At 35.3% G+C, this 25085-nt stretch overlaps 2 protein-coding genes across 3 annotated transcripts; one reads left to right on the forward strand and one right to left on the reverse strand.

Annotated features, from left to right (window-relative positions):
- Positions 1-1656: 1656 nt before the first annotated feature.
- Positions 1657-6729, reverse strand: serf2b (small EDRK-rich factor 2b). The gene is given in 3 exon segments (NM_001160335.2): positions 1657-2754; positions 4956-5064; positions 6640-6729. Coding segments are annotated over 3 exon segments (183 nt in total). The 5' UTR covers positions 6647-6729; the 3' UTR covers positions 1657-2687.
- Positions 6730-8339: 1610 nt separating this feature from the next.
- On the forward strand, positions 8340-12725 carry polr2m (RNA polymerase II subunit M). 2 transcript variants are annotated; one of them, XR_015494476.1, is made up of 5 exons: positions 8340-8576; positions 9200-9766; positions 10604-10811; positions 11042-11993; positions 12097-12725. XR_015494476.1 is itself a non-coding variant. In NM_001346180.2 (4 exons), exons 1-4 carry the CDS (start codon positions 8467-8469, stop codon positions 11183-11185), a joined length of 1029 nt encoding a protein of 342 aa, NP_001333109.2. In that variant the 5' UTR covers positions 8349-8466; the 3' UTR covers positions 11186-12725. The 2 variants fall into 2 exon arrangements, 1 of the variants encoding a protein (NP_001333109.2); NM_001346180.2 differs by having other exon boundaries at positions 8349-8576; positions 11042-12725.
- Positions 12726-25085: the final 12360 nt, after the last annotated feature.

Raw genomic sequence — 25085 nt, forward strand, 5'->3', positions numbered from 1 at the left:
CCTTCTTAAACATTTTGCTTATTGAAAAGCAATATTATTTTAAAACTATTTCTAACTCTTGTACAAGAAAGGCTTTTTAAAAAAAATTGTAATTATTTATAATATTTTTCTTTCCCCTCTGTTTCTTTTTCCCAAATGTTTTTTTTTCTTTTTCATTTTCTTTATAATGCAGTACGATTGTATATTCTCACATTTAAATTATATTTAAAATACCAGTGTAAGTATGTGATATGAAGCTGTAATATTGCCCCAACCTACCTAACCCCAACCTTAGAACCATTCAAATAGTGTTGGTAGCATATTCTGATGAGTAGGATAAATTGTCAGGACACTGTCCCCAGAACAGTTTTATTATCTGACAAAATTCACCAAAGAAATTAAAGACCAAAGACATATAAAACAGCAAAACATAAAAATAAATGCCCTGCCTTAAGTGGCCAAGTCATCACAACTAAAGTAAACAGCAAGCTAACCTCATTCTGATAATAAGACTTGTGTGTTACACTAAAATGGAAATTGTTCTGTATTCTATTTGCTACCTCTATTCAAAGTAATAACATTTTAAAGGTAAATATAATATATATAAAAATACAAATGAATTCATTGATTTTTGCAAAATAGCCCACTGGTTACCACATGCACACTGATATTGGTTCATTTATATTGACAAATTGGTTTCTAAAGTTTGTGTACAGAGATTCAAACTAGCCATATTATAATCTGTTGTTTAACTTGTTTTTACTATAAACCTTTAATTAATTTAATGTCAAATTCAAGTATTTCTATTGCAGTGCATTATGGGATTACTTCTCATTAGAAGTATAATGGTTTCTCTGTTAGTGTTAGTGAATGGTATAACTTTGATTAAATCTTATTTTGTTAAGACATTTTTATTCAAAACACTTCAATTAAAAGGTTTTAAATAATCATTAAAATGATTACAACAAAATCTTAAATTACTAAATTCTGATAGCACACATCTATGGAGTGAATCTAGGGCCATATATACTTTAAAAATAAAAGAAACTTTTGCAAACAAAAAAATAAAATATTGAGCAAATAAAAAGCAAATCTCCAAAAAAATAACAATATATATACATTTTTTGCTAACAAACATAATCAACTGCAAAAGGGAAAGTTAAGCTTTGAGAAATAAAAATGAAATTTGCAAACTAAAAAAAGAACTGCAAATAAAAATCAAGCAGTGCAAAAAAAAAAAAAAAAATTTTTTTTATTTGCAATTAAAAAACAACAACTATATTTGTACTGCCTTTACAAAACCCGTCCAGTCAATTGCAATGCTCTTTTTGATTTGTTTTTTAGTTAACTGGGATTTTGTGATGCTGTTTTCACTTTGTAGGTTCCCTTTACTCTCTGCCCCTTTTCAGATCAGGGCCACAAAGTGAAATGTGCAGAAACGTGTAGTGCAAATTGAAAACACGGTTGAATACATGCAATTTTTTTGCACTGCTTGATTTTTATTTGCATTTCTTTTAATGTTTGCAAATAAAATTTTTCTCTCACAAAACTTAGTTTTCCCTTTGCTGTTTTTTATTTTTGTTTGCAAAACTTTTTTTTTTTTTCAAAAATTAATTTTCGCTTCGCAATTTTTGGAGATTTGCATTTATTTATTTTTGCTCAATACTTTCTTTCTTCTTTGCCAAACTTTCTTTTATTTTGCAACTATATATGGCCCTAGATTGACTCCATACACATCTTTTATTTTTTTCAAGGCAATTCCAAAATACACTAGCCAACAGTTATGGAAAACCTTTGATACCAGCTTGACTTTATTTTACCTAATTTAGAGTAACATGTTCATATCCTTGCACAATGATAACTGCAAAGTTTAATGAAGTATGTCTATGTTGATGATTTCACAACCAGAAGAATGAAACTGCTCCAAGCAATCACCGTCCAAGCAAAACAATGGAAAAATGACTATAACAGCAGGACAGAAGATACAGTGAATCTATCGATGTACACCAAGTGGTAGATACAACAGGCTTCCTCAATAAAAACCCCTGGTCGTCAAACCTTTAAGACATTATGTCCATGCTGATTCACAGTGTATGCAGAGATTAAAGAAAGATAAAGAATAGAAGATGAATTAGCAAAAGAAGACAAATGATTAGAAAAATGGAGATACTGAACAGATGAAAAAGAATAAGTGAAATGCATTTTTTATACCAATAATGATAGCAGAGAAGCTATCATTTGAATACTGTAATGACTTTTTTTAAACAATTCTATGGTTATTCTATGGATGATCTATAATGAAATTCAATATAGATCATTCTGTATATCAAAGTAAAGAAAGTTGTTAATGGTTAAAACATTATAGAGACAACCGTTTAATCGCTAGATGTGAATTAAAATGTACATTTTATTCAGAAGGGCACTTGATACAAAAATACAAGATTACAATGCCGGTCCAGACATTTTGAGACTCCCATTTATTTGGGCCTGCTCTGATTATTTGAACATAAGAAAAGCTCTCCTCCGCAGCGGAACATAAATCATTATGTACTGTATAGTTGATATGCCCTTTCAAGCACATTATGGAGTTTGGGATGAAACTTTATAGAATCAAAATCTCCACATCTACACAATGAAAGATACTCTGTCTTGACAAAAGAAAAAAAGATCTTGGATGCCATTTCAGTCAAAACTCTGTTGTCCTCTGGTTATTTGCCTTTTGGTTCTGGCTTCTCATTTGCCTTTTTTTGCTTCTGCTGCATAATTTCAGCATCTCTGAAACACACACACACACAAAATCATACATTTAGTAAGATGTACTTTGCTGTTTAAATGTCCATTTAACACTCATTTTCCAAGTATCAGAGTTCACATTTTTAGGAAATATTTTCATTACTATGAGCCGGTATAAGATTTTGACAGTATGATAACCTTGGATAAAAATATGACAGTTTCATGGTATTGTGATTACTGTTCCAAAATAAGTTTTTTTTTTTTTTTTTTTAAATGTCCCATTGAACACAATATATTTTATTTTATTTTAAGAAACATTTAAAATATTTTGGACCAGTAGCTTTTGATGTAGAGGTTCATTTTCTGCTGGAGATACTGTTGCCCTAAAAAACTAAATAAAATAGCGAAAAACATGGGGAAAAAACCTTAGGAATGGTTTAACAGAATACTTTTCTAAACCATGGTAAACCTTGAAACTGGTTATCGTCCCATTCCTAATCACTACATTCCAAAGCATAATATCATGATTTTTGCTCCAATACATCTAAAAGGTGAACCACACAGAGGCATGCAAGTCAAATGGTGAATGAGCCAATTCTTTCAGTTAACCTGTTTAATTGGTTTACAAATTAAATAAAACCAGAGAGATCCATGCATCTGTTCTTGAATACATTTATTCAGACGCTGCAAAAGTTATAATTAAAGTTAGCATTTTTATAAATTCAGTGAGACAAGAACTCAAAATCAGAGACTAATGGCATGAGAAATTAAGATGATATTGCTGAATATAATAATGGCTCAATTGTTGTTTGTGAAAAAAATATTCTACAAGAGATTGAGCTCTTTATACCTGCTGTATGAAATGCTTGATTGTGAACATGTTCATAATTGTGTTTTACTATCTAAATCCAGAGAGGTTTATTTAAAATAAACAAAATTGCCAAAATAAACATTCATCAATCAGTACTTTATCAAGTCTTTTTGCTGGAATACAACTGAAAAAAGATACTATCAGTGGAGTAATATTTTAAAGTACTAGATTTGTGTATTTAACCATTACTGCTGTTCAGGAGGATAATTCTGCCAAAAAATGAAAACTGCCTCAATATGTACTAATATTTATGTGATTCTAAACCTTTATATTTCTTTGTTCTGTTGAACACAAAAGTAGATATTCTGAAGAATGTTGGGAAAAAAGCAGCCATTGACATCCATAGTTAACATAAAAATTATTATAGAGGTCAATGTCTGCTTTTCTGCAACATTCCTCGATAGGGCACAAAGGAATATTTTATGAAAAAAAAAGAAGCTCAAACAGATTTAGAACAAGAGGAGCAGTGACAGAGGTTTAGGCAATATGGGCGATCACCCAGAGTGGCATTTAGCTGGGGGCGGCACAGAGAGACAGTGCAAACCAGTGGCAAACTATCCCTCTCGAACATGTCCTGAACAGCAGTGATGGTTAAAATACATAAATCTAATGCCCCAGTAAAAATCATCTGTGCCCCAGTAAGCTTTGAAAGATACAATTTACTTTATGCAAATGTATTCATTTAGAGTGGTAATACCAGAATAAATGCGTTAGAGGCTATTCGCATTTGGCGTCTTTTGCACGCGTAAGATTTGTTATTCTCTATATGCAACCGAAACAACGCTGGTGAAAGCAAACTGACACATTCTTGCCCGCCTCACATGCTGCTCATGCTCTTGTTTACATGCACGCCGATAAAACATGGACTGCTCATGCACTGTGAAATCGGAGTAAAAGCCTTTTCTGTTACTTTTATGCCACGAGGTGTTAACATGCAGCGAGTTTTGCAAGTTGACAAAACTACAGCTTATAATATGATGATGATCTTATTTTGACTAAGCATGGCTATAAAACAGAAAGGATGGATAGAGTCAGGAAGGTAAGACTTAATAACATTAAATCTCAGTCTTGAGTCGAGTCTAAGATGAATCGATAATTTTATAAAACATATTTATTTTTGTATTCTATAGAATTGTCAATTAACATTCATGCTAAATATTTCTTAGTGATCTTAGCATTTCACTCCAATTCTGTCATTACATTGTTTTCCAGTTACATTTAGGATTGTTTTCTGTTATTTATGAGGTGAATCGCCCAGGATGCAATTTAAACTAGAACTGCCACTTAAGTTGAGGATGAGTAAATGACAGAATTAAAACTGGGGTGAACAATCCATTTCAGGATCAGTGTGTTATTATTCTAGGTTGTGCACCTTTGCTTGCGGGCAGCTGCAGAGAGGCCATCTTCATTTCTCTTCCCTTTGGAGCTATCAGTTTGCTTCTTAGCGTTCTTTTGGCGGGCAAGCTCACGCTGATTTCCCCCTGCAGGATGACAAATTTACTTAATTTACTTCAAATCAAAAACACTTAATGGCTTTCTTAAACACTCTTAAATTTAAAAAAAATTAATGCTACTGATTTTAAATATTCTTATAAATATCTTCCCTTGTGTTTAATGGAAAAATAAATGAAATTAATAAAGGTTTGCTGATACTGGAGAATGTGTAACTGGTGAGAACCTTTTATTTTTTGAGTAAACTATTCCCATTCTATTAAAAAGCGAGAGACACTGCAAACAGTGACATGATTTTTAAATACACCAGTTTAGTTTTTTTTTGTGTGTGTGACTTGGGCTTTTCATAATGTTATTTTTTCAGCATATTTATTTATTAAAGAAAAATCCTAAATACATTTTTAAGTCACATGTTATAAATCGATGTCTGTCAATTTCAATTACAATATATTTTAAAGACTTTTTCTGAAAATGAGGGTCTTTTTCATCTGCACTGAGCCATAAATCTCCACTTCAGCAGATCTTACATACACCGGACTTTACAGTTTTATTCATATCTGTAATCTGATGTTTTTTCTTTACAAATGGATTAGTACATACCTAATATGTCTGATTGTATGCAACATACTATTATTCAAAACATTGCTATTTCCTTTGGTTAATCCCATTATTTTGTTAATTATGGGCTAATAAAAAAAATTCTACATCGCCTCTGTAAAGACTCTGGCTAATCACACACAATAATTTTGAACAAGAATTCATCCAATGTAAGCATTTTTGTCCCAAAAATATATGAAAATGAACACACATTTCATTAAATAAGGGCACAGTTACACATTAATACAAAACATGTTAGAAAACTGGTAATTAAATACAAAAAATATTAGCAGTTCTTAATGTAATTAATCTTAGGGTGAACTATTGTTTTTTTTAACCTATTTCACCTTTAGTCTCTGCGATTAGAAGATCAGTAAAATGTACAAAAGTGAGGTTGTGTACAAAAGTTGACGTTGTACAGAAAAACTTGCAAACACTGATTTATGCTCAGTGAATCTACATACATTAATAACAATAATGTGTGGCAGTGATGCGACGTGGCAATGAGGGCGCCAGAGAGCTTTCACAACAATAACATCCGTACAAAACGCTGAGACAAATGATCGACGATAACGCAAAACAAACGACTCTCTGCTCTAATAAAACGATTTCTCTTAAGACAAAATGATTCCCGCTGGGTTTTTGCTGAATGGTGTTAGTAGTACACAATATTACTGACTCTGCAGTTTAAGTTTGCTAATGTTAAACATCTGTCATCTCCGGTTAAAGAAACTATTAACGTTAGATTACACATGTTTTCTGTGTTCTATCATATGCAATAAATAACTAACGTTCACTAGAGCCACTGTAAATTGATGGCTTAAAGGGATTTTCTTGTGATTTGATTTCGTGGACTTTACACAGAATAAGCTAACTGGCTAGTTTGTTAGCCTTGCTGTCGTACTGCTCTTAAAATGAGGATTAACTTAAAGTACTTTCATAAATGATAACTGAAGCTGATATAATATCTTTCAAAAATAAAAATAATAATACCAATCAATACCCACTCGTCATGATTGCTCTTTAGTTGTCGCCGGAGCGCAAAGCTCAGCCTAGCGTTAACTCCCGTCCTTATGATGGCTGGCGGTCTCGAAAATACTAGGAAGCTTTACGACAACACCGCATCGGAACACAGCAGCTCATTCTTTATTACGTCACACGAAGGAAATCACCACACATAAATAGTCCAAAAGATAAACCCCTGGAACACATCAGATTTGTTTTATCATATATGGCTCGTTTTTCATTCACAAACATAAATTCGCAAATAATAACCCACCCGTCGCTCATTTTGGAATAGAATTTACTCCCTCCTAAAATGTTATGCATATGTATTTAAAGAAGATCCTCGATTGTAGTTGCTTTCCTTATGGTTATTTAGCTATCATTGTAATTTCATTCGTTTAATTTTGTTTACTTAATTTAGTATTTCTAGTATTATTTTTTTATTATTAATAATACAATAATTCTTATTATTTTTTTATTGTTTCCCTTTTTGCCCAATGGTATGCTATTGGCGTTTGTATGTGATTATATTTTTTCTTATGACTATGTATATTATTAACCTTCTTTAAGATCTGTCTCACTGTCTGTGATCCCTTGGACTTTGCTCTGATGTTCTTGTAATGTCAGTTCAAGCAATAATAATATTAATATATATATATATATATATATATATGGGTGTGTGTGTGTGTGTGTGTGTGTGTGTGTGTGTGTGTGTGTGTGTGTGTGTGTGTGTGTGTGTGTGTGTGTGTGTGTGTATAACTCACCACACATATATTTTTAATAAGAAATAAAGTAAAAGGAAGATATATTTTTAAACTAATGTATAAATATTGCCCCAGTAATTATTTCAAAGGTTTTTTTTTTGTTTGTTTGTTTTGAAGATATTCCTACTCAGCTTGCTTCTGGTTTGATTTTTGTTTGTTTATTAGAGACTGTGCCCAACTTTATTTTGAAATTGTTTATATATATATATATATATATATATATATATATATATATATATATATATATATATATATATATATATATATATATATATATATATATATATATATATATATATATATATATGTTTTCTAAAACAATCATGGAAATGGCTAAAATGGAAAATTAAAACATATGAAATAAGTCCTACTTATGGCACATAAGGGAATTGATTGCGTATTTCTGACAGAGAAACGTATATGACAGAGAAAATGAGATAAATATTGTTCAGTGGCTTTTGTTTTTCCTTTATTATAAAGTACAGTAAACTGTACCGTCCTTATGTTTTGAAGCTTCATAGTGAAGTACATTAGTCTGACCAGCAGAGGACACCACTTCATTTTTTAATCTTTTCTCCGTAGACAGATTTTCTAAATGTCTTATCAAAAAACGAATATAACAATTCTTTTAAAGCTGTTAACAGCTTTATTCTGCCTTGCATGCAGCATTTTCACGAAAAAAAAATTAATTTTTGTCCTTCTAATAAAAATAAAGGTAAACAATTAATTTCTCAACGACCCAATTTACATGCTATTGTTAGGATATTAGTAGATTTTATTTAAATCTTATAAAACAAACAAATAAACAAACAAACAAAAAATCTAGGACGCTAACTTTAAATATGTTCAACTGGAACCGCTTCCACTTCCACAAGTTTGGGTCTTTTAATTTGTAATGTACGTGACACATCTGCTGTGGTATACTCGTCGCTTACTTCACAGTCTTTGCACATTTTGACAAATGGCGGCACAAGTTGATATCTAGCATCCCCTGTCAGTTATGAATTTTTATAGCGTGTCATTGTGAAACTTTTACTAATCTATTTATTCTTCACATATTTGATCATGTTGCCGTCGTGGGTAGCGCGACAGGGGGAAGTGGGTGATCTGAGAAACAAAAGTAAAGATGAGCTCCTTGAAATACTTTCACGACAAGAAAAGATACTGTCTAATAAGTAAGTGATTTCAGGTACTTTATTTTACACCCACGTATATATTTATCCTAAATGTGTTATTCATGATTGGCGTCTAACTAAACAACAAACGTTTGGCTTATTGGCTCGATGTCTATGTTGATAAACTTCTGGATCATTCCAGATCAACTGACAGTTAATTTTACAGTTAACTTGGAGAGATAATTCATCCAACGATAAGCATTTTCTCACCCTCAAGTGAATCTAAACCTTTACGAGTTTCGTTCTTTTCGTACAGAAAAATATATGTTAAAGAAAGCTGAAAACTTGTAACTATTGACCTCCATGGTATGAAAAACAAATATCACCAAATGCCAATACCGTTTGTGTTTAACAGAAGAAAAAAACCCATAAACATGTGAATTAAGTAAATGTATTGAGTAAATTATTACAGAATTTGCGTTTTCGGTGAACTGTCCTTTTAACATACCTGTGTGTGAAAATAGAAGTGTGCTTACAGTTGTTGAAGTAATGGATGGACATTAATTTATTTCATAAGTTGTTTTTTTGTATTGTTTTTTGAATAATTTTTGAAACCGCTTGTATTGTATAAAAGACCTCATAATCGTAATGAAGCATGAATAGTGTTTTATAATCTCTTTCAGGAGATTTATTCAAACCCTCCCAGATAAGGGGAAGAAGATTGCTGAGTTTGTGGAGAAAGTGCATCTTGCACTCGGGCATCTGGAGGAGGAGGAGAGAAAGCAAGCAGGTTTAATCTCTGTCCGGACAGAGTTTCAGTCGAAATATCAGCAAGCCCTTGCCAAGCGAAGCAAAGATAATCATTTAGACTCAAAATTGGACACAGTTATCCCATCCCATGACAAAAAGGAAGCCAATGTCAATACTGACGTGGTTAGCGTACAGGAAAATGGTGATCTGTTTGGCCAGGAGGAGTTTTTGACAGCCCGTCTGCAGGCTGCTGAAACACTAGAAACAGCCGGTGTGAATGCAGCAGCCTCATTGCTGAAAGACACAGAGCTTGTGAAGGCATTTGGACGAGTAACATTTGCTGAAAGCAATAATGGCTCTAACAAAGACAATATCAAAACTCAGCCTCCAAGTAAGCCCTTTCTGGACACTAAGCCACTGAAGAAACCACATTACATAGAAGTCCTGGAGAAGACAGAGGAAAGTGTGAATATGAAGAAATCTAGATTCAAACCAAACCAGTGAGTGGAAATACACTATTATTACACATCTTTTAAATTAAGATCAAAACGAATACTACATTATTATGCTTAAATCTTGTGTTTTTCGCAATTCAAACACTGTCTAAATAGTTATGTTGGAGTTCACACACATTTTATGTCACTCTTGATCAATATTATGACGATAGTCATTTTGAAACTCTTACTCAATATGTCAGACAGTTGTGGAAGTAGTCAATAAAAATAATAAAATACTATAAAAAATAAAAAAAAAACGAGCTTTCAAAAAAATTTTTTACTAAACCAAAAAAAAAACAAAACAACCCAAGGGCATTCTTGTTTTTAACCAATTTTAAGGCTTTCATAAGAGTTTTACCTCGTTTAACTCTTGGTCAAAGTTGGGTTTAGATGTGAACAATCTACACACTTGAACAAATCTCTTTCCCAGGCATAACAAAAAACAAAACAAAATTAAACTATTTGCCTTTAAAAATAGAATACAGCCCTGAATACCTTAGCATTGTGGGTGGTGTTTTAACATCCCTGATTTGCAACTATTTTCAAAAGGGTAGCACTGTACATTATAACATAATATGAAAACATGACCATATTTACAGTACTTTTCCCACAAAATACACTATTGTTTGAATTCAACCTTAAGAAGTTATTGTGATAAATCAAATAATGCTAAACATTATCCTATGAATATTTAGCCTTAAACACTACTTATGGCTTTATATAGTATCTCATGTTTACTTGCCCCCTCCATGGTGTTAGCAAAAGCAAATTATAATTCCCATCTACATATTAATTAGGTTTTTTATAATCTTGCTCGCCTGTTTCTTGTTTGTTTCTTAGGTTAATTGCAAAATCTGAGTCTCCATCATCTAGTCAGGCGTCTGGCAGCACCACACCACTAACTGCAGAAGCCAGAAAACAACAAGACCGAAAACACCTGGATGACATCACCGCAGCTAAACTTCCACCACTGCACCACAGTCCAGCCCAGTTACTGTCATTAGAGGAGTCGGCAGCCCTTCTGCAAGAGCAGACCAGAAAGCAGCTGGTAGGTGTCCATAGCAAAGGTTTGAGTAATCATATTGACCAACGACATTTCAACATTTCAAAAAGTTTTATCCCACAGAAACATGAACAATTTCAACATACTTTTGAATACTCCCAATCGACTGTGTAAAAATTATACATGTTTGCTGCTTTTGTATGTGTGTTGTTCATGTCTCAATTTGTATTCTGGAAGTAGTGCAGTCATGTGATTGTCTATAATGCTCATTTCAGGAGATGCAGGCCAAACAAGCTGCCCAGAAGCTGGCAGATGGTCTTAGTATCAGGATGGAGAGTTACAACCCAGAAGGAGGCCCACTGGCAGCCTATAGAGAGGTGCATGATGATGGGGCCCTGCTTTCTTCAGAGGAGGACTGATCGTGGGGCCCTATAGGGAGGATACTGGCTTGTTGATATGTTTGGCCCCTTGCCCTGGACCAGCTCTCGGCCTAGAGCCCATGCTTCAGGACCCTGGAGAGAGTCTTTCAGCTTGAGGACAAGAGAAAGGCCCAGAATCGGCAAATCAAGATGAATAATAGCAGGTTGCATCTAGCTATTCTGTAAAAACTAGACTGTTTTTGCATGTGGAAATGTTAGTTTCTCTCAGTAACCGCTTATCTTGGCAAGCTGATACCAAAAAAACTTACCTCGACAGGTCCACACCTGTTGTCTTTTACAGAATAATATAATTTGAAGCTCTTATCAGCCATACCTTCAAGGGTGTAGTTGATATGTTATTGCGAAGATGGTAATAGAATATTTTTGTATGACCTTTCTTAGTGTTTGTTCAAGCAAAATCCCCTGATTCGAGCCCTCAAGCTTGTGATTGGTTCTTTGAATCGGATAACAGAAACCGCAGTTTCATAAACTAAAGGTGGAAGCACTTAATGTTTTGTCACTTGAGCGCAACAGCTTTGGAAACGTCTGTCTCCCTCCCTTTTGTAGCATTGTTTTGATAACCACCCACTGGTTGATTGGAGTGAGTCAGCCATCGTTTGAAGGGTGGGATGTTGTTATCAGTGCAGAAATCTGTGACATGCCTCAGATGATTAATATATGTAATGTGAAATATCGAGGCTTGAAGGAATTACACCAATTGGTGGAATACATCTGGATTGTATTTAGATCATGTTTCTGTATGGCAGTGCATTCTGGGATGGCAGTGGATAGACAGACGGAACATATGGTAAATTCAGTTTCCAAAGTCATCAGCATTGATAAAGCATTCATAAAACTGACTTCAACTCTCAGGATGTAAACAACGTGTTTCTTTCTTGCATATGATTCAGGAATCTTTATATTTAAATGGAGAGTAGGGAGTTTGAAGAGGGAGGAAATCCAAATCTGCACTTCTCCGCAGTAGATGACCTGTGATAACCTCTAGTAATTGCTTCTGCCCGTTGATGGGAACTGCTGCCTCAGAAAAAAAGAGATCCTAACACATCTGGCAGGTTAGTGTTTAGACACCGTGTGTGACGAACTCCAGAGTGCCTTACCCAGACGTCCTGTGATAAATATGTCAGTCTTGTTCAGAAAGAATCTCTTCTCTACTGGTATTAATTAAGTCTACCTTGCATAAAGACTGTTATCAATTACACACTGGATTCCTGCGCTGATCAGATTCGCTGCTGAGTACGTAGATACGCTTGAGTTGGATTCAAGCATGCGTTCTGACAGTGTCTTTAAGTTGTTCTTTTTTAGCTGCAGTTTTTGCTTTCCACATACCTCCACACCCATCGTCTCAGATCAATAAACGGCTCATGGAGTCATCTGTAAGTGCTTTACGAGTGTGAAATCATGCCCTGAGAGAATGGGCAAACTTTCTGAGCTGTGAGGGGGATAAACTATAGATTTTCTTTTTTTTATCCTGGAGAACCCTTCCAACTGACATCAATAAAAACACATTTTCTGCAATGCATTTCACTGCTCTCTTGGTTATGTTATTTATCTTATTTAAAAGCATTTGAATTCATCACTGCTTTGAGACATAAATCTGTCACTTTAGGCATTTTTTTGTCTACCTGTAGATCCAGTTTCACAGTCTGTGCCCTACTATAAGACCCAGCTCAGTGCAGGTCACACACTTAAGCTTTGGGCCTCTAACGTTATGACTTCAAAGTCCCCTTTAGTTCAAAACAACACTCTCCTATCTACATTGATCAGTACCTCTAGTAGTTCTGTTATAATATGAAAATGTCAGTTTAATTTTAAATTAACTGTATTTAAATAATGTCTTACTGTAGACCCTAGTGGGAGTTTGTAAATGTGTATAGATTCTATTCTACTATCATAAACTAGTGTAGGGGTTTTAAGTATTTTAGATGTTAAAGTCCATGTGAGATCAATTTGCAATGCTTATTTTCTAGTGAACGTTGTTATTCTTTAGGTAAATAATTATTCTGTGCAAGTGAAACTTGGAAAAAAAAGGTTTTGGTAGTCTTTGATCAAAACTTGTCCATTTGCTTTCTTCTTTGGAGTTCCAGTCCTTCTCGATAACACTTTATTTTTATGGTCCATTTGAGTATTAGTAGACTGTCTACTATATCTGCTGATATGCTCCTTCAACAGACATTTAACTGACTAAGAAACTTTGCAAGTACATTTTAAGCCATGCGTATGCTATGGTGTATGCTAAGGTGCTACGGTGCAGCACACGCATGGACGCATAAGGCTGATTTATACTTCTGCGTCAAGTGCACGCGTATGCTAAGGCGCAGTCTGCCATCGGCGTCACTGACGCGCTCCTCTCAAAAAATGTAACTACACATAGCAATGATGCGTAGCACAAGCTCTGTGATTGGTTGACTTGGTAGTGCTGACGTGTGGGCAGGACCGAGAGCCGCGTGAGTCCGTTGGAGCGAGTGTTTACAAGTGTGGAGTCCCATGAAGGAGCTCCGGATGGAAAGTTTTGTTTTGTGTTTACCCTATGGTAAAGTTGTTGCACATCTGCCGGTTCCAGCATCAAAATGAGCGAATTTGAGCCACTTGTACATTAAGGTAGCGTTCAGAAAAGAGAGAACACCAGCGAAGAAACTTGACTCAGAGGAACACAAAAACCTACTGCCAGTTAGAGTTTCGGAAGTGTTATTGCAGAGCAACAGAGACAGAGCGCAGAAGTATAAATGCTCGGCTACGCGCATTGCATGTACCATTGGTCACGCCAATCACTTGTCGCAGAAGTATAAACCATTCTTTAGCCTAACCCTGACCTAACATTCTACTTATAATCTGAGAATTAGTTGGCACGTAGATGTAATGTAACTTAAATTCAACAAACGGACCATCAAAATAAAGTGTGAACTTCTTCTGAAGATATCAGTTTGACGGCTTCAGGCCCAATATTCTTAACCATGCTCCTTTTACCGTTAGTTTGCCATGAGGTAATAATACACAAAAAAAGCCTCATCCCCTACTCCAGCGGTTCCCAACAGGGGGAGTAGGGTCTGTTTGCGAACTGCAAGACAGGGAGGTAACATGAAGGTGCCTTAGGAGCGTAACTTGAAGTTATGGAGCCATGTTAAAACTATGTTGTTGGCTAGATGGTGCTTTACATCAGTTATTAACATGTACACCTACCCCAACCCCAAAGCCAACCATCACAGTTATTAAGGTCTACACCAGGAATGTCCAAACTTGGTCCTGTAGGGCCAGTGTCTTGCTTAGTTTAGCTCTAACTTGCTTCAACACACCTGCCAGAAAGTTTCTAGTATGTCTAGTAAGAGCTTAATTAGCTGCTTCAGGTGTGTTTATTTAGGGTTGGAGCTAAACTCTCTAGGACACTGGCCCTCCAGGACCGAGTTTGCACACCCCTGTTCTACACCTTTTCTAAACCTAAACCCAACCATCAGAGTTATAAACATCTACACCTTCCCTAAACCTAAACCAGTCCTAAGATACACTTGAATAAGGGGGTCCTGGCCCACAAGGAGGCCTAAGCAAACTCTGTGTGGGGTCGCATCATATAAAAAAAAAATTAGCAGTGGACAATTAGTAGAATGTTCATGTTGCCTTAGTTAATTTTATCCTCTGGCTGACCAAAAAATGGACAAATTTGTAATTCGTCCTTTACAAAAATGATCGAGTCTCACTTGTTCGCCTTCAGCAGCTAATAGTAATGAACCAAGCATACTGGACCCAGATGGAAAAGCTCCAAACATTTTGGGTTACAGCGCTAGCAATACTGGAAACACGAAATGAAGGAAATACCAAGATAGTTACCTAAACTATGGTTTTATTCCCTTTTCTCGAAGCAGAGAGTCCCTGACCCAGCCACAGTCAATATCTGCGACAAAGTTCTTGCTAATGAATACATGAGACCGTCCAAATTAAGAAGACATTTGCAGACGATTCATCCCCAATTGCCCAAGGTGTACCTAATCCAAATGGCCTACTGATGTTTTGCTTTTATATTTTACATTAGGCTATTATTTGTGCATAAACATATCTAGATAATAATAAACATACTGTTTCTTTGAAAACAGCAATTTGTTGTCATACCTACTGCAAATTTATATGAGCGATGATATCATTAAATGTGGAGGGGGGCCTTATATTTTCCGGATGAAAAGGGGGTCTCAGTCAAAAACACGTTAGGTACCACTGTCCTACTCAATATCCTGTTTTAGGTGGAATTACATCATAGTAAAATAATTTCATTCAATTCAGCTTTATTTGTATAGTGCTTTTACAATGTAGATTGTGTCAAAGCAGCTTCAAATAAATGGTCATAGTAACTGGATCAGGGTTGTTCAGATTTTAGAGTTTAAGTTTAAGTTGACATGTTTAAATGTCAACTGACCCAACTAGGACCTAGTTTATAATCTGTTAATTTAATGTTATAAATAGACCTAAAATAAAAACAGGAAAATAAAAGTAATGAAATTTCATTCATTATACTAATGTGTTTTTTTTTTGTATTAATATATTTAGGAAATACACTGATGCTCAAACATTTCATCAAATCTCTCCTCCATCTCGTAAAAACACCAATGTTTATTCTTGTTTTAACCCATAGCCTTCATATTTGGCTTGCACATCTGTAAGCATCAAGTTTGAATCTTTCTTTTCTCATGTAGCATGTCAGACTGAACACCCTCTTACTACAGCAGCCACACCCTAAACACTCACTATTGGTCAAGCTAGAAAGTGATTGGATTCAGTGTTTACATTTTGGGTAGATAAATCTAAGAATGGCATATTTATAGGTACCAAAGGTGGAAAGAGTACTGAAATCTTACTCAGGCAAATTACCATTACTTGCAGTAGAGTAAATTAATTATTTAATGCAGTAGAGTAAAAGTATCTATTGGTAATATTGCTCAAAGCATGAGTAAAAAGTAGACATTTCAAAAGTGTCAAGAGTAGTGAGTAAAGAGTATTTCTCTGTTAAAAGCTGATGCGTTTACATGTAATTTGTGCATGTGTGTGTAAACGTAACAATCTGGAGTGTGTCTAGTTAATGCCCAGCTGGAACACAACTTCATAAAGACGTTAATATTAGATTAGATTTAGGTTGTGATGTCAGGTGACCAAAATTCAATGTCTTTAGCCAGCGTCTAAGGACAACGTTATTTTGATGTCCAATAATGATGTCAAATGATTTTGATATTTGGTCGATTTTTAGGTTGTTAAAAAGTAACCAAAATCCAACGTCGAGCAACATCTTAAACCAACATCATATTTACGTCAAATACTGACATTTATTCATCAGGTATGGCAACCAAAATCCAACCTGTGATAAATGTCATAGTGGTAACGTCCTCACAACTTCAAGTAACATCATTAGACGTTGATATTTCATTGATTTTAAGTTGGACGTTGGACATTGATGTCGGCCTGACGATGGGGTAGAACGTCAGTCTGATGTCATGTTGACGTCTTGTGCCTGCTGGGTGTTTAAAGCCATTTCAGTCATCATACAGTAAACATCTGTCATCTTCTCATCAGTGACATGCATCTAAACACTGTCTGGGTCAATATGTGTAAAGATTTTGGACATCTTTTTGGACACTTTTAATACTTTCAAACAGTTTGCTGCCCATGTCTTGAGGTGGTTCGTTAGGATGCGATTTTTACCTTCTATGTGCGGTTAAATTAAATTGGAATCACATGACTGATAAAAGTATTGATACAGCACTAAAAATGTACTCGAGGGAAAGTAAAAGTGCACATTTTTAAAACAACTTGCATATTACATATACTTACCGGTTACAATTCCTGAGAAAAAACTACTCAATTATAATAATTTAAGTATCTGTTATTACTTTACACCACTGGTAGTCACCCAATAGTAATGTAGGTAAAAAGGGATAGTTCACCCTAAAATGAAAATTTACTCACTATTTACTCAGCCTCAAATGGTTCCAATCCTTTATGTGTTTTTGTTGAACACAAGCAATGATATTTTGAGGAAAGTTGGAAACCGGAAACCATTGACATCAATAGTAGAAAAACAAATCAAAGTTAATGGTTACTTTAAACTATGAAAGTTAATGGTTACAGGTCTTTAACGTTTTTCAAAATATCATCTTTTGTGTTCAAAAGAAGAAAGAAACTCAAGCAGCTTTATGACAAGTGAATGGTGAGTAAATGATGATTGAATTTTCAGTTCTAGCTGAGATACACCTTTTAAAAGACTTAATTTTTATATAAATATACTTCACCTTTAAGAAACACTGCTTCAGTATATATTTTATTTGTGCTGTTTTCTCTCCCGGTTGGTTTCAAATTTTCTGATTTTGATAGATATAATAAATTTTGCATTGCTTAGGTGATCACCACAGTACATCATTATTGCCTAAAAGTCATCCTGTTTTCACTGAGCGTTTCCGTACCGGATATAATCTAAGACAATGATAATAAATATTGTTTTTTTTCCATCAATTTATTTACTTTTAAGTCTTAGATTGCGGTATGGTTTTGATACAGTGGTTTTTAATGCAGGAAGGAGAGAATGAGTCAGTGCTAAGAATAAGAAACCTCAATAATGACTGTTGGCTGTAAAGATTTATGCTGCTGTTGTGAATGAGGATGCTGTTGAGAGAAGTGCTGTTTATATCATTCCTGATGTCTTCCAGAAATGCGTTTATATGATCAGGAAAGACATGAGGATTTCACATCTGCTACTTTATCAAGTCCATGTGAATAAGTGTAATGACGGGAATATTTAAGTGCATAAAAGACAGGGAATGGTTTTTTCCGCAATGTAAAAAACCCTGGTTGCCTTAGATTTTTAAGCTGAATCAGATTAACCTTATGAGTCAATTGAATTTATATCATGTTAAACTAACTTAAAACAGCTTGCGTAACTTATAGAATTAAGCTAGAACTTTATTAACTTAGTTTAATAACTTACAATGACCTAAAAACACATACTGTCATGACTAATTGATCATATAATTTTTTACAGTGTGGTATTTTTCATTTTACTAATAACTAGCAAAATTACAGTGGTAACACGAAAGTTACTAAAGTTAATGCCACAGTGATTTGACACACATAATGGTATTCACTGATTATGGTGTTGTCATACTTTGTTATTTACTTAATGATTTATGTTTGCTGTCTAGTGTAGATATTGAATGGACATATTTGCTAATATCAAACTATGCACTATAAAATATAGTGATAGACAGTGATCTTTTTATGTAAAATGACCCATGTTTTACTTTCTAAACGAAATAATTTGCCAAAAAATCTGAATCTTTTGTGTATATTAATTAAGATATTTTCCACATCTTATACAGAAGTAAGAAAAAATTGAATAAATGAACAATATTTTCATTTACAGGTCACTTAGATGAAACTTGAAGCATTCTCGTATGTTATACAGCTGTGTAAAAAAAAAAGACCACTTGAAAAATCTTGATTTCTGAATTACAAGATTCATGTGTTTAAGTAAAACCTGTTTTTTTTTGTTTAATTATGTATCATACAAATTTATGTAACAAAATTTTAAATAAAAATGTTATTTAGATTTATTTGAGTGGCATGTTTTCAGACATTTATATTCTTTTTTTAGACCAAACAATAGCAATGATTTAACTTCAGAAGGCATCGGAAAGCAATATTTGGTGGAATAACCCTGCATTTTGATCACAGCAAATAAAAAAATGAGTGTTTTACAAAACTAATGAAGACATTTTTATATTTCAGATATATGTTCACTGCTCTAAAATATTATGAATCTTTCAAAAAAAATTTTTTTTATAAATTTATATATATATATATATATATATATATATATATATATATATATATATATATATATATATATATATATATATATATATATATATAGTTTTCAAATATATATTGTTTTACTCAGACATTTAAATAGAATATAGTTTATTTTTCTAGCAGTAATCACAATTTCGTGAAACCGTGATATTTTTATCCAAGGTTATCATAGCGTCAGAATCTTATGGCCCATGCCTAGTGGCGACCCCTGATAAAGAAGGAAAGTGATTACCATTTCTATAACCACAGTTTTACTACAAATGTTTTTCTTGGTTAAACTGTGGTTAGTCGAGTTGTCTGTAATGTGGTTAGCATTGGTTAACAACAACAACAACCACGTTTTGTTTTGGTTTTAATGGGAAAAGCAGTTACTCTGAGCAGACAGCAGATGGCAGTAGTGCTTCTGTGTTTTGCGTGCTGAAAAAAAGCTTGGTTTTCAATCATGTCGACTGAGAGGGTTCATATCTTGTTTGCATTTTCTCTGAAGAGGTTTTTAATGCAATTATTCTCAGCTATCAGATCTTTTCGGTGTTAGTATTTAGAGTAGTTTACTGATACTGATGATTCAGCATCATTTTGTCGCCATTAGTGGATCCACCATTTTACCATTCCTCTCAATGGCAGAATCATCTTGAAAGTGTTATGGGTAATTTGATACACGTGTATGTTGAAATTGCAGTTGTACGTTTAGCTCAGAGCTCTAATAACTATATAGCAGGGGTCTGAGTGGGGTTTACACCTGCAGAAGATAATGTTTACTCCCTAGATGACCCTCCAGAGCTCCAGCAGACCTGGAGGAAACACTATAGCTTCGAATCGTAGTCCACATGTGCTTAAACAAACTGTTGCTCTAAGAAGTTTGCATAACAATTATGAGATGGCTGGTCCATTTCAAAACCATGGAAAGAGAAAGAGAGAGAGGGACGGGGAGATTAATAAGAGCCAAAAAACTGCCAGTATTCTGCTCAGCCACTGTCTGGCCTGGCACGGCTGTAAAGCCTGTCAAAAACTCATCACGGTGAGGAAGCCGCCGCAGCAGGGATGCTTCAAGCTGCCAGGGCACGGTGGGGGAAGAAAATGGAGCCGCTTGCCCAGCAGCGTGTGATCATAATGAGGAGGAAAATTCCCATTCTTGTATCCAGATTAATGTAACAACAACAATGTGCTTTTGTCCAACTTTTTTTCTCCCCCTGCTTGTATTACTCAAAGCCTCCGTTCCCTTTTCCATCCATCAGCGATACTGCGAGCGTAGAGTTACTCGGTGCAGTTGCTCACAGGTTTAATGCTTCTCTTGGGTGGGATTTCTGCAAAGATGTACTCTCATATTGTGCGAGTTTCTGGTTCCTTAGCAAGCCGAGGAAAATCGATTTGGGTTACCAAGCATCCTCGTACCATCTCCAAGCAATGAGCCTCTGTATCTGTGTGTACATGTGTACATGAGGTCAGTCTCAAGCTGTCTGTCCATGAATGCAGTGTAATGCTGTTTTTAATTATTTTCATGCTATTCAAGTGAAACCATGCTTTCTCATTTCTGAATGCACCAATTGACAAGCACCAGGAGTGTGAATTAGCAGCTACTTAGGGAATACTGCCAGACGTTACAAATGGAGAGTGCTAACTTCATTTAAAGGGTCATGAAATACAATCGGCGACATGTCTGATTATTGCCATTGCCCACTTTTACTGTGTTGCAGGTGTGAGAGTGGGTGAGAAATGCTCTTTTGGCTCGGCCTGATTTCTGTGATTTGTTATTTTATTTTAGATGTATTTATTTATTTATTTCCCCACGGTCAGAATCTCTTATGTTATACGACTCCAGCACGACTTGTAAAGATTTGCTCACAGAGCCTTTGGTCGTACAACAGAAGTAAAAGCGTGCCATAAAAACAAGGCAGTTCTCCTCAGCCCAGCTCATAACAATTACAAGGCCTTGATATGGACTCATAGGCTTGTTTATGTGCTGTAATGTTGTCCACGTGCCAAGACAACCTTGAGTGCTGGGATGCCTGGTGTTTCTGATTGGAGCTGCATGTACGCGTTGACTTTGCTAGTCTGCAGCCTGGCTTAATAGACTGCAAGGTTTATGTGTATGTGTGTGTGTGTGTGTTTGTGTGTGTGTGTGAGCGTTTGTTTGTGCACCTCCTAATTTGTTTATTTACATAAGCATTCTCTCCACAATCTCTCTGTCATGAAATCCGGAGCCTCATCTGCTCAAAAAGCAAACATATTTTTCTAATGAGGGAGGAGATGCTGTCCAAGCCCCTAATGATCTTAAGCTGTAGAAAACTGACTGAATTAAAGTGCAATAATTAAGTTTAACTTGCTTTTAATTGACATCTTCTTCTCTCAGTATCAGAATCTTTGACCTCAAGTGTTTTATTTTAACATAATGTTTTAAAATAGTGGAAATGCAGAGAAACACCTTCTTGTGTCCTGAGGATTGATTCAGCGGGTGTGGAGTTTATCAGTTAAACTACATTTCAATGGGATGTTTGTCTTCCTGTGCTTTTCTGTTCAGTGCCAATGTTAAACGAAACCTAATTGCGCATAGGACCGTGACAATTGTTAAAATGTATCACAAATTGGCAATCACTCATGGCCTCGAGATGGTAATGCTGTCTTATACAGGTGCCACAGTTTAGAGTAATATAAAGCAGAATGAGAGAGGAAACAGCTCGGATAAGTTTTCTTTGTCCTCCTCTTGCTTCTTCTCCATTGAAAATTTATTTTGCCCTTCATTCTTTTTTCCTTTCCCTTCCCTTTGTTTCCTCTCATCATATTTCACATGCAGCATGGGACCTCTTCACAGACAGATGGTGTCGCTCACACAAGTGGTGCCCTGTTCAGTCACATATCAGATTCGTTCTGTGTGGATACTCATGCATGGCTCTTTGGGAGAGGGAGGAAACCCTGCAAAAGTGACAGGTCATTTGACGCCCCCCACTGATCTCATGTCTCATCATGCTTTGATAAGCATTGTGAATTTCAGAGGCAGGAAGAGGGACGACACACAAAGTGACTCGCTCGGCAGGACTTAAAGGGTGGAGTGTTTTTTTTTTCCCCCTTTAGATGTTTTTTTTTTTCTCTTCAAGGAAGAGAAATATGTCACCACTGACAGCTCTTGAAGTACCTTTAATGGGCAGAACATAATCATTAGTTACAGGACACTCTTTGAACATTAATAATTCTTTGTTCTTTCAAGAGCATCTTGTGTAAAAGGCTCCTGCACAATGTCCTGCTTGTGTTTTGACAGGTTTGCATGCAATACATTTCTGCAGATAGTCATTTCACAGAGATGATACAGTTCCCAATTGATGTTATATTCATCATCTACTTAATATACTTCCTCTCCTATATTCACTCCCTTTTTCTCCTCATTACTTCCCAAAAATAATCACAAATGTGATGAAAGCACCTCACAGCAGAGGCTTTTCTCAGTGTTTGAACTGTCGTTGGTTATCTTATGCTTTTAGCTCATGCTCTGACAGCTCCAGCTTGTTCACCTACTTTCTTGCCTACTGGTTCCTTCATGACCCCTACTACTTGAAAAGAAAGAAAAAGCAGAAACAAATTAAATAAGCATTTTTTAATAAGCTGTGACTTCTGTTCATTCATTGGGAATCTCCTATTCCTCCACATCCCAAAGGTCATCTAATGGATTAAGATCTGCTGACTATGGGGGCCATTATAAGTGAGCTCGGCAGAGATGCCTAAACTAGGGCCTAAACTTGGCCCATGATAACTTTTGATTAGGCTTACCATCCCATCTGAGAGGGAGAATGAAGGGGATGGCTTAGAGATTGTCATTTCAAATTTAATGTAACCTATTTTTCTGTTTTTTTTTTTTTTAGGCTACAAAACGCTAATTGAAATTAAATGTTTCAATTCAAGTGGTGTCATTTAACCAGATTTATTTTAAAATGCACATACTTTTTCTTGACGGTTAGAAGACTTTGGTGAGCTAATCAATGCAAAGGTATTCTGCTTGACTAGCGTATTCAGCATTGAACTCCACTGTGTTAAATGTGATTGTTTATGTTTTTATAAAATAAAAAAGTTATTCTGCATTAGGTATTACAAATGTTTCTATTTCTTTTTAAATATTATGAAATACATTTGGAAATTACCCATGGCAACTTTAATGTAAAATAGTTTTGCATGTTTATATTTGGCTCATGGCTATTTTTGTTTTTGGCCCTTAGTTCAAAATAGTTTGGGCATCCCTGTGTTAGAGAAACCAGTTTGAGAGGATTTGAGCTTTATATTGCAGAAAGTATTCATAACATGATGGCTTTGTTGTGCTCATAAAGGGATGGATAGCAACAATACTCGTGTAGAATGTGTCATTTTATGTTCAGTTAATACTTAAGGCCTAAAAGCCTAATTGATTATATACTGTTTTCAAACCTCTCAACACCTCTGCTCTGCAGTAGGCAGGGTTATAAATGTGTCAAGATGTTCGCATATACCCCTAAACACAACAATGATGGTGGCGGATAAACATCTGTCAGCCTTCTCTAGCCTGTTGCACAAGAAGCGCCACCAATACACACAACATCTTTATGTTGTTTTATATTTGTTGTGAACAGACATTGAATGATGCCTCTCGTCTTGTGTGACTCCCCGAGTCTTTTAAATCAGGGGTAGGTTTGTGCATTAAAAGCATTGCATGCAGCTCAGCTTGCATCTGGGTCTGCAGCCATATCCTGCTTCTGCTATTTGCCCCTCCAGTGTAGTCATGTGGCTCACTTGGTGTTGTTGTGTTATATGTTGTTTTACTGAGCACGCCCACTGATTGCTTAATTATATAGCTCAAAGATGCTTAGGACCCAAAACCATACCTGTGTCCGAAATTGCCTACACTCTCAGAAATAAAGGTACGCGAGCTGTCACTGGGGTGGTACCTTTTAAAAAGGTACACGTTTGTACTTAAAGAGTACATATTATTACCTTAAAAGTCTATATTAGTGCCTAAAAAATTCAAGAGGAACACTTTTGTACTTTTTAGGTACTAATATGTATTCTGAGGTATTAAAATGGACCTTTTAGGTATAATTTTGTACCTTTTGAAAAGTTACCACCCCACCTTATATCTGAGAGTGTACTAGTCAGGTACTACATTTGAATTTGAATTTACTAGACGACCATTAGAAAAGTATGCTCTATACAATATGAATGTGAGAACGGAACTTGCACGTACAACATTCGCCATTTGTCATTATTATGTGACCTACCTGCATCAGTTACGTCACCACTCTCATTCATAAATTATCGGATGTGCACTGAATAATCTCGCCGGAAATAGTAGGTCATTTGGGTACTTCTTTTTAGCGTACTATATAGTATGGAAGTGTGCTATTTCAGATGCAGCCAATCTCCCCCATGTTGTGAACTGCCAAAACTAACTCAAAGCTAACTTCATTTTAGCAGTTTTGTTCCTGGATTTCATTTGATTGAATACCAGGGCCTTTAGGGGCTCAAACTGTGCCAAGAATATATCTTCTGCAAATCTCAGTTATAATGAGGGATTATTAGAATTACTATGACCTCTCTATCAGTTGATCTGTGGTGCGTTTCCCAAAACCATCGTTAGCAAACTAAGGTCGCAAGTTCCGTCGTTACAAACATAGTTTGTTGATTTGCCGATTCCCAAATCCGTCGCTCCAACGAACATTCGCAAACTGTGTCACAAACTTGAGAACTCGCAACTATACCTCTGGAGCTGTAGTTCGAAACATTCTGGCTGTGTTCCATTCCCACTTATCCCCCCTATGCCCTATTCTTTTAGAACACTCTAACATTCAAAATTGGAATTATGAAAAGTAAAAAAGCATTAAGGTAATTTCTCTTAGGTGTTATTTGCTTTCTAACTATTTTTACAGTTCAGTTTTAGCGATTTTTATGTTTACAGTAGTGCTCCCTTCGCAGTGCATTTTGAAAACATTGATGTCATTTTGAACACAGCCTAATGGCGAAAGCTATACAGTAGGTGACCTATTTTTTAAAAGCGGAATTTATGTTACCTCTCCAGAGCTTGTGA

This window comes from Danio rerio, chromosome 7 (assembly GCF_052040795.2).
Source record: "Danio rerio strain M-AB ecotype USA chromosome 7, GRCz13ab, whole genome shotgun sequence".
NCBI lineage: Eukaryota > Metazoa > Chordata > Actinopteri > Cypriniformes > Danionidae > Danio > Danio rerio.